This window comes from Macrotis lagotis, chromosome X (assembly GCF_037893015.1).
Source record: "Macrotis lagotis isolate mMagLag1 chromosome X, bilby.v1.9.chrom.fasta, whole genome shotgun sequence".
In the NCBI taxonomy this organism is placed as follows: Eukaryota; Metazoa; Chordata; class Mammalia; order Peramelemorphia; family Peramelidae; genus Macrotis; species Macrotis lagotis.
Genome location: NC_133666.1, coordinates 167596734 through 167610010, shown reverse-complemented (window position 1 = coordinate 167610010; position 13277 = coordinate 167596734). Strand labels below are relative to the sequence as shown.

The 13277-nt window shown below is 38.8% G+C and overlaps 1 protein-coding gene across 1 annotated transcript in view; it reads left to right on the top strand.

Moving 5' to 3' along the window:
- Window positions 1-13277, top strand: part of MYO15A (myosin XVA) — a 125974-nt gene that overhangs the window by 60003 nt on the left and 52694 nt on the right. The window contains exons 28-30 of the mRNA XM_074201942.1: window positions 3584-3819; window positions 11170-11348; window positions 12457-12529. Coding sequence (XP_074058043.1) covers window positions 3584-3819; window positions 11170-11348; window positions 12457-12529 — 488 coding nt within the window. The remainder of the gene's footprint in view (window positions 1-3583; window positions 3820-11169; window positions 11349-12456; window positions 12530-13277) is intronic.

Genomic DNA, 13277 nt, shown 5'->3' with positions numbered 1-13277 from the left:
AGGCTGGAACTATGTGATTCCTTTCTACATTCTTCCCAGTGTCCTGGTACCTATTGAAGGATTAGTAGATGGAGAAAATCTGATACCCTCAATCTCCTGCTGTGTAATAAGAGTATGGAAGCCCCTAGCCCCAAGCCTGTCTGGTCACTCCTACTATCACCATCCAAAATTGTAGGGTGTAATGACATTGGGTATGTAACCCTTTCCTTTGTCTTGTTCTCAAAAGTAAGGTATCAATGGTTAATACCTTACTGCTGTCACCATGAATGTGACAAAAGTGCTTTTCCTTTAGATAAGAGGACACCTTGTCATCAGTTTTAGGTACCTCAAGTCTTAGCTTTGCTCATCTTAAAAGACAATCTTTCCTAGAGATCTCTGGATCATCTTTCCCAGTCTCCCATATCCAGCTAGTTCAAATCCTTTCCTAACTGGATGCAGGTGAATTATCAAACAACCACAAATGTCCCTGATAGAATCAAAATAATTGAAAAAAAGCCTGACATTTATACAAGAGATCTCAAAAAGTCTTAAAGCAAACTTAAGCTCTAATAGCTTTTAAATAGCTATTTTTAAAATAGCTTTTAATAGCTATTATTAATATTGTTAATTAGCACATTTAATATCAAAGGAACCACTATATAGCCCTTTAAGGTTTACAGAATTCTATAATACATTATTTCATTTGATCTTCAAAGTAACCCTGTGAAATAGCCCATTTTATAAATGAAACTGAGACTCAGGGAGGTTCAATAATATGCCCACAGTTGCCCATCTAGTAAGTGGAATAGGTGTGGTTTGAATCTTGATCTCTCCCGAATCCAGGTGAAATTACATCCCATGGGCCCACATTATGTTTTAAAATTTACAAAGTACTTTATGGCAGCTATAACTAAGGTGGGGTAAGTAGAGTTTTATCCCACAGCATCAAAATTGAGAGGGTACTGATAGCAATTAAGCTCTTTTAGAAGCTTGGAAACAACTTCTCTTAGCAATTTTAATAATAGCTAACATTTGTATTGTATTTTATAATTATAAAACAAGATTATGTGATCTTCCAGTCCTATAAAGTAGCCAGCTTGGGTATCTCCTTTGGTAGATGAGGAAATAATAGTTACAAGAATTTTTCTCTTTTTTTTAAAGGAACTTTTTAAGGGGAGAAAATCAATTTTTGTTAGTTAAAAATTAACTTAAAAAAACAAAGGAAATTGAGACTCAAAAACATTAAGAGATTCACCCCAGATTAGATAATTAATAGCCAAGTCTGAGCTAGAACCCAAGGAACCTGACTCCAAATTTAGTGTTTATTTAAGTTTAAATTGAAACCAACTTGGTAAATTCAGATAGTTAGGTGGCAGTGGATAGAGCCCTAGGCTTAGAATCAGGAAGATTCATCTTCCTGAGCTCAAATCTGACCTCAGACATTTACTAGCTTCATGACCCTGGACAAGTCACTTATTTCTGTTTGCCTCATAAGAGAATGGCAAACCACTCCAGTATCTTTGCCAAGAAAACCCCAATGGGGTCATGAGTCAGACAAATTGAATAACAGCAGTAAATATAGAAATACAACTATTAATTAATACATTCATTTCATTCACTTCGTAACTACTTTGGATATAGCTGTCTCAAGAGCAATGGTTGATACAGAAAAAAATAAGACAGAATATAAGAGTCACAGATCTGGAAGGGCTGTCAGAAAGCTGAATAAGAATCCCTTTTAACATTTCTATCCATCTGTGTGAAATTGGGCCAGTCACTTCACTTCTGTCTGCCTCAGTTTTCTCATCTGTAAAATGTGAATAATAATAGAACCTACCTCCTAGAGTTGTTGGGAGAACCAAATAAGGTAATATTTGAAAAGTGCTTTACAAACTTTAAATACTAAGTAAATTGCACCAGCCATTTTTATAACCTGGATCTGATATTACAATACATATAAGTTCTATACTTCATGGGTGACCTTTGAGTATATGGGGCTGGTGATGAGCTTAATGTCCATTTCCAAAACTTGGCATATCCCATTTTATTGTGGACAGGTTCATTGGCAGGTTGATCACAATGGGATGAGTTCCACAGACCATGAAAGAACTTATTTTTGAGATCTCCTCTGTCCCTCAGGGGCTGTCAGCAACATAGATAGATTAAAACATGACCAGGATAGAGGGAGGACTGGTGACCATGCCATATGGAGGTAGGTTGAGAGAAATGGAGAAGACTCAGAGGAGACAGTTTAGCTAATTTTAAGTATTTGAACGTTATGTACATATAAAAGTCAAATTTAGGTTTGATGATTTTTTATTATTATTTACATGTTATACACACACACACACACACACACACACACACACACACACATATATATATATATATATATATATTATAGGCTTCTTATTGGTTAGAGTTATTTGAAAGTGACATGCATGAGTTGACTTAGGTGGTAGTGGGCATCCCATCCTTGGAGGTCTTAAGGGGGAATCCTTTCTGGGCAGGTGATAAAGGGGATTCTTGCTCATTATAGATCAGACTAGATGACCCTTGAGATTCCTTCCAGTTTTCATATACCACAGTGACCCTGTGGAATAAGAAGAGTTGCAATCTGTATAAGTGGAAGGAGTGTCCTGTACAACAAAATGAGAGGTTTTAAAGGAAGTGAATCAATAAGCATGAAATAAATATGCTTTTTTTCAGACCAGACCTTTGTTTTCATTGAGATACAATTCTCCCCATCAATGCAAGCAAGCAACTCATCTGGTCCTTAGTCAGACATTATTGTTGTTTTTATTGTTTATCCTTTATTCTCAAAGAGGCCCATGACATCAGAGCTGTGATGTCATGGTATGCAAGAGAATTGGATTTAAATGAGGAAGGACTGTTCAAAGGCATCAGTCTCATTTTCTCCTCTGGAGCCATCTAGGTCCAGTGGCCAGATATGGATCAGGATGACTGGAAATGGCCCTGGATAGAGTGAGAGACCTTGGCTTTTTAAGCCTCAGTTTGATTAAGGCAATGTCATTCAGTGATTAAAGCTAAGTGAGAAAGAAATAAGGTAGAAGATGACTTCTTTAACCTAGTAAAAAAAATCAAAAACAAAAAACATCACTCTGGGAGGGGAAGAATAATAAAAACCTGATAAATGTGGATGACTGTAATTAGGAGGGAGCATGCCGCAGGTAGGAGAAACAGCACTGGAAAAAAGTGAAATACAAGATCCGTATGGGAGGGAGCAGTGAAAAATAAGACCAGAAAGAATAGCCTCTTTCAAGGAAGTCCCTTTTTTATGTTTTACTTCTTTTTATCTTTTACATCTATGAGGCTATGAAAGGTAGGGTCTCAAAAGCCATAATAAGGAATATGAACATCATCCTATAGGCAATGGGGAACTGGCCACAGGGAGCTCTTGAGCAAGGAAGGGAAGCTCTCATCAAAGGTAGGTTGGAATGAATAGTGTAATTATTTGACATAAGCTAAGACAGGGTGATGCTGCCATTAGGGACTTCTCTGCCAGTAGAAGAGTCTAGGAAGGCATTTATTTTTACTGGTATGATGGAAGACTTCTCTGTGTCTGATTTTACAATGATTATAGATTCTGCGCTTCATGGGTGACCCCCATCTCCACGGAGCTCAGGACAACCTATTTGGGAATTATATTGTCCAGAAGGGACTGGCAAAGGCTGAACTAAGGGATGAGATTCTGGTCCAGCTGGCCAATCAGGTGTGGCGGAATCCCAACATCAGCAACAAGGAACGAGGCTGGCTCCTTTTGGCCTCCTGTCTCAGTGGTTTCTCACCCTCACCTCGGCTGGACAAGTATCTGCTCAAGTAAGTAGGGGTCCAAGAAGTCAATCAATAGAACCTACACACAGCTTCCCATGAAGCACAAATTAGGTTCTTACACAGAAGCACATCCTCCTATTGATTGCTATCTAGGGACCCAACTAGCATAGGGCATTGCTCAACCCCTGGGTACATGGATACAGGTTGAATATATCAGAAGGGCAATTGATCAGTAAATAATTCCTTGAGCCCTTACATTTTACTAAATGTAACTGGTTGTAATCTTTCCTATTTAGCCTGTTTTCATATTGATTAGAGCAGTAGGGTCTTAAACTTGTTCCATAAACCAGTCACAAATGAGCCCTAATACTGGCCACATGTGGGTCCCTCACTTCAACCACAAACTGAGCCCTAACGTCAACCACAAACTGAGCCCTAACATCAACCACACACTGAGTTCAATCTTGTACTCATGTTGAATTCTAATTCTAGCCAGTCAGTTCATAAATGAATATTCTCTGACATGAAAAATATTATGAAAGTGGGAGGGTAAGCACAAAAATGGTGTGTATATATTTGTATGTGTGTGTATGTGAAAGGTTTTGAATCATTTTCCTAGGCAAAGACCAGTGTCACTTCATCTTTGGTTGCCACACTCAATTTAGGAATGATCAGAGTTAGAACTAGTGATAGAAGAGGTAGACAGCTGCCTAGGGCACAATTAGCAGGATAGCAAGTGAGCTAGGGAAATTTTAAATATTTTTATAAATTTAACCAAGTGTCTCTGTAGAGTTAGGAAGAAATTTTTCTTTCCCTTAAGAGAATAGGAGACCAGTTCCTCCCAGACCATACCTGTGTTCATCCATGGGACTTGACTTTAGGTATCACCTTACCCTTGGTTATATTCTCTTTTTTCTCCTTTTGGAAAGTAGTCAATGTCTAAGCAACCCAGACTATTGACAAGAAGTCACATCTAGCCTGAGCACTTGGAGGCAAAGTTTGCTTGGATAAATATGAGTTCTTGGCACAGTTTTAAAATATAGATTATTAACTAATAATAGTAATAATTGTCATTATTATTATTATTATTATTATTATTATTATATAAATGAGGAGCAGCTAGTTGGCACAGTAGATAGAGTGTTAGCCTTTGGAGTCAGGAAGACCTGTGTTCAAATCCAGTCTCAGATACCTACTGGCTGTGTGACCCTGGGCAAGTCACTTAATTCTGATTGCTTCAGCTTGGATAAATATGAGTTCTTGGCACAGTTTTAAAATATAGATTATTAACTAATAATAGTAATAATTGTCATTATTATTATTATTATTATTATTATTATATAAATGAGGAGCAGCTAGTTGGCACAGTAGATAGAGTGTTAGCCTTTGGAGTCAGGAAGACCTGTGTTCAAATCCAGTCTCAGATACCTACTGGCTGTGTGACCCTGGGCAAGTCACTTAATTCTGATTGCTTCAGTTTCTTCATCTGTCAAATGAGCTGGAGAGGGAAATGGCAAACCACTCTAGTATCTTTGTCAATTGGGGTCACAAAGAGTCAGACATAACTGAAACAACTGAACAACAACAAAAACAAAATACAAATAAAATTAAAATATCTAAAAATCCAGAACAACTGTGACTGGTCATTATGCCAGAAATGAGGATATTTGATTTGTTCATGGCTTTCCCACAGTCCACATTCTCTCTTCTCAGTTCCATACATGGGGGGAAAAATGAGATTAAAATTTTTCACTCCATTTAGAGAAAACTGTACTTTTAAAAGGGAGGAAAAAGGAGAATGAACATAGACTTAGGATTTAAATATCTACCCTTTAATACTGAAAAGGAAGGAGAAAGTGAAAAAGAAGGCTTATAATAATTCTCCCTGCAGCTCTTTTCAGTTCTTAAAAGGAAGCTGATGGTCTCAATCTGAATTCCCTTACATAAAACTGAGGCTGCCTACCAAGCTTATTATTCCTCCAACTATCTCTTTCTACTTCCCATTGCAACTTCTCTCCTTCTCCCAAGTTGAGTGTTGCTAAGGGGAATGGGGAGGTCTCACTGCTCATCTTGTTAAATCCTGTGAGGAGAAATGTGGACACTGCCACTCATCACCCCATCTGTGGATACTTGCCTATCTGTCTTCCTGTTGGTGTGTCTGGGGATGTTACTGTTGTTGCTCTAAACTATGCTCCTCCCCCAAACTGAACCCCAGGCTTCCTTCTAGCCACTTTAGCTCAGCACCCACTTCTTAGGTTACCAGCATGCATTTTTGTCTGTTCAATCTGATAGATTTTATTTCATTCATGGACTTCAATTCTCATTTGTCCTTGTCCCAGAGACAGCAGACTACATTAAATATTTTAATGGCAAGAAATTCAGTCCTATAAGGCTAGAATTTCTTTTAAAATAAATCAAATTGTATGTGCTACTGAAAGACTGTACATAGGACCCAGTTCTTAAACCCTGCCTAGACTTCCAAATGACTTTTTTGGACTCTGGGAGTGACCCATATGAAGGAATGAGCAAGAAAAAAATTTAGGACTGCTTGTCTCCACCCTTCCTCTAGAAACTTCTTTTTCTTTCCCAATGTAAGTGGAGGAAGATAGAATAAAATCTTTTGTGCAGATATAAAAAGAGAACACCTATATTTTATGTAGCATATTGTGAGAACATCATTTTCTACCTCCAACAAAATGAAGCAAGATCATGAGATCTGGTGTCTGACCAAATCCAATTAATTGTAGGTCAATCAACCTCACCCTATCACTAGAATCATTACTATAAATTTAGTTTTATCTACCCAAGATCTATAATGACTTAGGGGTATAGTATAATAATGTATTCCGTCATTAATAAACTTGCAGTCTTTTCCATTCATTATATAGCTCCAGGTTCCACCCAAACTCATTAAATATTAATAATTTAGTAAAATAGAAAACTTTCATTTACCAATAGTAATTACTCATTTATCTATAAGTAATGAATATGTTACAGAATGAATATGTATAATTTATTAATAAAGGAAACCAATATTAAACAAAATATTTTCACAATATTTTTGGTTATAATCAATGTCATAACCCATGTCACCTCAAACTCTCAAAATTTTTGTTGTTGAATTGGATTCTTTAAAACCCCCATTTGGGGTTTTCTTGGCAAAGATCTGGAATGGTCTGCCATTTTCATAAAAATTGTCTTTAGTGGACAACAATAGTTAAAATCATTCCCACAAGGAAGAAGTTTCTCCTCATCTCCTTCCTGTTCACCTTCTTCACAGATTCTTTATAGATTCACATAGATCACTAATAAGGTACACTCATCTTCTCTGTATCTCCTTAAGGAGAAATTCTTTTATTTTCAACTGACTACTTGAATAGTCAACACAAATTGCTTTTCTCAACATTCCGTTTGAATTTTCATCTGACTATATTTGATCTGACTATATTTTCTGTAAGATAGTTATTTGAACCATGGGCTACATATAGATATGGAACAACAAGCAAATTGTTCCCACCTTCTTCCATCTTGACCCAGAGTACCACAATGATGTCCTTAGAACTAAAAATGTATTTTCCAAGAACTTAGATATACTTAAGGCAAAATAAGCTTTTAAGGGCTATATTAGAAACCCTACCTTATTTCTAGGTCAAAAATTACTTTGGAACATAACCATCTTTATTAGTTGGAAACTATTCATTCTTCTTATCATAATAATTCACATCAGGGGGCGGAGCCAAGATGGCGACATGAAGGGATCGAGTCTTAGGAGCTTTCTGATAAAAACTCATAAACTAAGGACTCCAACTAAACTTTCGAGAGACAGAACCCACAGAGGGACCCAGTGAGGCAGTTCTCCTACTCAAGGTAACCTGGAAAAGAGCAGAAAGGCTCTGCTCCCCGAGGTCAGAGGGGCAGCCCCCAGAGCCAAAGAACTTCAGCCTCCTGGAGGCAGCCCCAGGGCGCTGAGAGCCGGCTCCTGAGCTGCACCCCGGGGAGCACTGGGCACAAAGTGGGGAAACAGCGGGGGACCTCTGCCAGAGTGAGCACGTGTGCCTTTAGGGCACACAGCCAGCAACTTGGTCTTTCAGCAGCCTAGACCCGGAAACAGAAGCAGGCGGAGCTGGTAAGCAGGAGCCCCCAGGGCATGAGCCCATTGAGCTGAGGGAGGGGAGTGGAGAGAGACTGCAGAGCTCTGTCCTCTGCCCCGGGAACAGGACTCTGGGGCTCTGACCACATTCAGATCCTGATCATAGTCTAGCCCCCCCCATAGAACAACAGAGCCCCCCCCACCTCGGCCCCGTGGCAGAGGGGGGCACTTATGGTCATTCACAGACCAGGAGGGAGGACAGAACCTCACACACTGAGACCCTTGTGGGAGTGTCCCAAAAGCTCAGGAAGCACCCCAAAAAACAGGCTTAGGCTGGGAAAATGAACAAGCAAAGAAACAAGAGGAAGACCATTGAGAAATATTTTGCAAATGAGCCCAAGAAGGATCAAAATACTCAGTCTGAAGATGAGGAAGCACAAGCTCCTGCATCTAAAAACTCCAAGAAAAACAGAAATTGGGCTCAGGCTATGACAGAGCTCAAAAAAGACTTTGAAAATCAAATGAGGGAGTTGGAAGAAAAACTGGGCAAAGAAAGGAGAGAGATGCAGGAAAAACATGAAAATGAAGTCAGCAGCTTAGTCAAGGAAATCCAAAAAAATGCTGAAGAAAACAGCATGCTAAAAACCAGTTTAGGTCAAATGGATAAAACAGTTCAAAAAGTTATTGAGGAGAAGAATGCTTTAAAAAGCAAAATTGGCCGGATGGAAAAAGAGATAAGAAAACTCTCTGAGGAGAACAAATTTTTCAGACAAAGAATACAATTCAGAGACATTGATGAATTTACCAGAAATCAGGAATCAATACTTCAAAACCAAAAAAATGAAAAATTAGAAGAAAATGTGAAATATCTCATTGAAAAAAACAACTGATATGAAAAACAGACTTAGGAAAAATAATTTGAAAATTATTGGAATACTTGAAAGTCATGATCAGGAAAAGAGCCTTGACATCATTTTCAAAGAATTATTACAGGAAAATTGCCCTGGTATTTTAGAAGCAGAGGGCAAAATAGAAATAGAGAGAATCCACTGATCCCCCTGAGGAAGAGATCCCAAAAAACCAAACCCCAGAAATATTATAGCCAAGTTCCAGAACTCCCAAGTCAAAGAGAAAATATTACAAGCAGCCAGAAGGACACAGTTCAAATATCATGGAGCTGCAGTCAGGATCACACAGGACTTAACAGCAACTACATTGGAAGCTTGTAGGGCTTGGAATACAATATACCAGAAGGCAAAAGAGCTTAGAATGCAGCCAAGAATGAACTACCCAGCAAGGCTGAATGTCCTCTTCCAGGGAAAAAGATGGACTTTCAATGAACCAGGGGAATTTCAAAGGTTCCTTTTGGAATGGCCAGAGCTGAACAGAAGGTTTGATCTTCAGATACAGGACTCAGGTGAAGCATGGAGATGGGAGGAGAGGGGGGAAATATGAGGGACTTAATGAGGATGAACTGCATGGATAGAAAAATGATACTGATAATATTCATATGAACCATCTCAGTTAATAGAGCAGGTAGAGGGAGCTTTTATAGATGAAGCACAGGAGAAAGCTGAATTCGAAGATAAAATATGGTGTAAAAATGGAGTCAATAGGAAAAAGGGGGAAATGGAATGGGAGAAAGAAAAAGGAGAGGGGGAATAGTCCAAGATATTTCACATAATAAGATTTTTTTTATTACAATGAGCTATTGCAATGATATGGAAGGGGGAAGGCAAGGGGGAATGAGGGAACCTTTGCTCTCATCAGAGATGGCTAGGAGAGGAAACAGCAAATATACTCAATGGGGTATAGACAACTGGAGTAAGAAGGAGGGGGGAGCAGGGGGAAGGGGTGGGGATGTGATTAAAGGAGGAGAGGATGGACCATGGGGGGAGAGTGGTCAGATATAACACATTTTCTTTTTTACTTCTTGCAAGGGGCTGGGATTGGATGGCCTGCCCAGGACCATAGGGCCAGGTGGGTTCTGGGCCTAAGGGGTGGTAGGGGGGCTCGGGGCCTCTTGGCCCCAGGACCAGGGATCTGTCTGCTGCACCACTCAGCGACCCTACAGCAGAGTCAGAGTGAAAGGAGAGAGAAAATATAGTACATGGTAGTGGAGAAATAAGAAAGGAGGGAGTTGCGATCAGCAATGGCAACGTTGGAAAAATAAGGAAGTAACTTTTGTGATGGACTTATCATAAAGAATGTGATCCACCCAGGATAGAGTTGATGATGTTGGAACAAAGACTGAAGCACATTTTTTTTATTATTATTTGGGGGAGGGTGCAGGGCAAGTGGGGCTTGATGTCCTGCCTGGGGCCACATAGCAGGGTGATCTTTTGGTGTCCGGGACGGATTTGGACCCAGGTGCTCCTGGCTCAAGGGCCAATGCTCTGTCTGCCACCCAGCCACCCCTACTATTATTACTATTTTATTTTATTTTGGGTCTTTTTTTTTCTTCTTTTTGGTTTTTGCAGGGCAGTGGGGATCGGGTGGCTTGCATGTCACATGGCTGGGTGATTATTGGGTTTACGAGGCTGGATATGGACTCGGGTGCTCGTGGCTCCAGGGCTGGTGCTTCGTCCATTGCACCACCTGACCATACCTACAATTATTACTATTATTTTTTTTAATTTTAATTTTTTTCCCCCCCTTTACTTTTTTGCCCAAGCAAGTCTATCTATATTCGTGGGGGGAGGGGTATTTTGTTTACTTGTAAACAAGTATATTTTATTAATGTAAAAAAAAATTTGTACAAAATAAGAATAAAAACAAAACAAAAAAAAGAGTAAACATAATACCCCCTCCCCCCTGAATCCTATATTCTTTATGCTATTTTGTGACTATAATGAAATGTTGTGCTACAGAATACTGCATAGGACTATAAAGAATCACTCTGGTTATTTGAGCTTTGTGGTTGTTTGTAGTTCTGCTAAGAGAATTTTTAATGCTTCTATAGTTGTCCCCTGTGACTCTACCCTTTCCTGAATCATTTTGTATATTGTGTTCCCTCATTAGTTTGTAAGCTCTTTGAGAGCAGGTAAAATATTTTGTTGTTTACATTTTTATCCCCAGTGTATAGTACTTGATACAAAGCAGGCACTTCATAAATGTTTATTTACTATTAGGCTCTAGCCTCAATACAGGAAATCATAATCATAGAAGACATTGAAGGTGGAACTTGAACTGGGTGTCTTAAGCAATAAATATAATTGACTAAAAAAAAAATATTTCACATCAGTACCAGGTTTCTTCTGTTACCCTTTGTCCTTAAAGTTTGCTTATCCTCTGACCCTCACCAGGTTTGTCTCCGATTATGCCCACAATGGTTTCCAGGCTGTGTGTCAACACAGACTCATACAGGCCATGGCCAAAGCCCAAAAGGGTCCTGGAGCTGCCCGAACTTTCCCTCCAACCCTACTTGAGTGGACAGTTACTCAGAAGAAGGCCAACATGGCCCTAGATGTCTACTGTTTCAATGGTGAGTTGGGGAAGGGGAGTGGTTGAAAAAGGGGAAGGAGGAAGAGAGATGAGAGATAATTCAATAAGAGTTTACAGATAAGTAGAATTCCAGAATGTATGAAGTATCATCAATGGTCACTAGGAAAATCTATTCATTTTTTAGAAGAGGAAACTGATCTAGAGAGATAGATTTTTCCAAGGTCACACAGTTAGTGGCAGAACAAAGACTAGAATCTGTCTAGCCCAGTGTTCTTTCCACAAAATCAAACCCAAGACCCATAGAAAGATTTGAGCCAGGCAGTACCTGGTCCTATATTATTCCCTACCCTCCAAGTCCCTATGTGATTGGACTTGGGAAGAGAAGGGGAAGGGAGATCTATTTAATAAGTCTTATTATGATCTCTTCCTATATGACCAACCCTATGGTAAGTCATGGGATAGAGGACACAAGTGTAGAGGATGACTCTCTTCCTGGCCTCTTACTCACAAGATTTATCCAAAAAAAAAGTTAATTAAGAATATAAGAGCTTTCATTAGATAAGATGAATTGAAATTTGATTAGTCTAGGAAGTAGCACATTGAAGGTGAGAGAGAAAGGTGATCAAGGAAGCCTTTTTGGAGCATTTGATTTTGGTCTTGAAGGATAATCATATGGAGTGAGCAAAAATGAAAACAGTGATTCATGTTATACATAAAGGACTAGATTAGTTGGAGCAAAAAGTTTGTGTAGCAGAGGAATGACAGATGTGATTAGAGAAATAAACTGAGGACATGTCATTAGGGAACATTAGGCTCCAAATACCAACTACCAAATACCAGAAGAATTAGACTTTATTCTGCCAACAATGAAGGCATCTAAGCAGGAAATCAAAAGCCATGTTTAAGGGGAAAATCCAGCAACAACTGAACAGAGTAAATTGATCATGGAAAGGTAGAAGCAGAGAGATCAATTAGGAGGCTGAGTGGCCCAAGAAAAAGATAAAGATGTTATGAAATGGGCTGATGGCAGAATGAATGGAAAGGAAAAGGTGTTGGAAAAGTCCTTAGGTGAGAAGATCAATAGAACTTTGTAAATTTGAGATCTCATTTCTGAGTAAAATCCAACAACCAATCCATTGACTTTTCAGGAGACCAGTTTTCTTGCCCAATCCATTCATGGAGCACAGGGGAAGATGTGACTGGTGACATCTTGAAACACAGGTATGAGTCATAAAAATTCAGAAATGGAAAAAATCTCAAAGTTATTTAGTTCAACCACTACTTGAAGTATGATACTTCTACAATATCCTAAAGAAATGCTCATTCAGACTCTACTTGAAAATTTCCAGAGATAAGGAACTCACTATTATCCAAAGAAGCCCATTTTACTTTGAAAAATTATTAGTATTTCCTTACATTTAAACTACAATTTGCCTCTCTGAAATTTCTCTCCCTTGTTCTTAGTTCTGCTTCCTAGATCCTAACAAAAAAAAATAAAAGTTAAATCTCTCTTCCACATCATGTCTTCAAAGACTTGAAGACAGCAATAATATCCCCCCTAAGTCAAGGGCTTTTAGACTGGGATCTGAGAATTATCATTCTTAGTATTTAGTGTCTTAATAACTGAATTTCAGTATAATTGATTTACTTCTTAATCCTATTCTGGGGTCCATAAGCTTCACCAGATTGTTAGTGGAATCCAAGACACAAAAAGATTAAGAATTCCTGCCCTAAATCTTTTCTTTTCCAAGCTAAGTATTTCCAGTTTTCTCAACCAATTGTCACATGATTTGGTTTCCAGAGTCTTCACAATCCTGGTTGCCTTTATGGTATTTGGACAAGTCTGTCAGTGGTCTTCCTAAAATGTGACAGTCTAATAATACTCCTAAGGCTAACTGGTCAGCGCAATGTATAGAATGATTCATGCTCCTATGTTCTAATCATTTTGCTTCTATAAATGGAACCTATG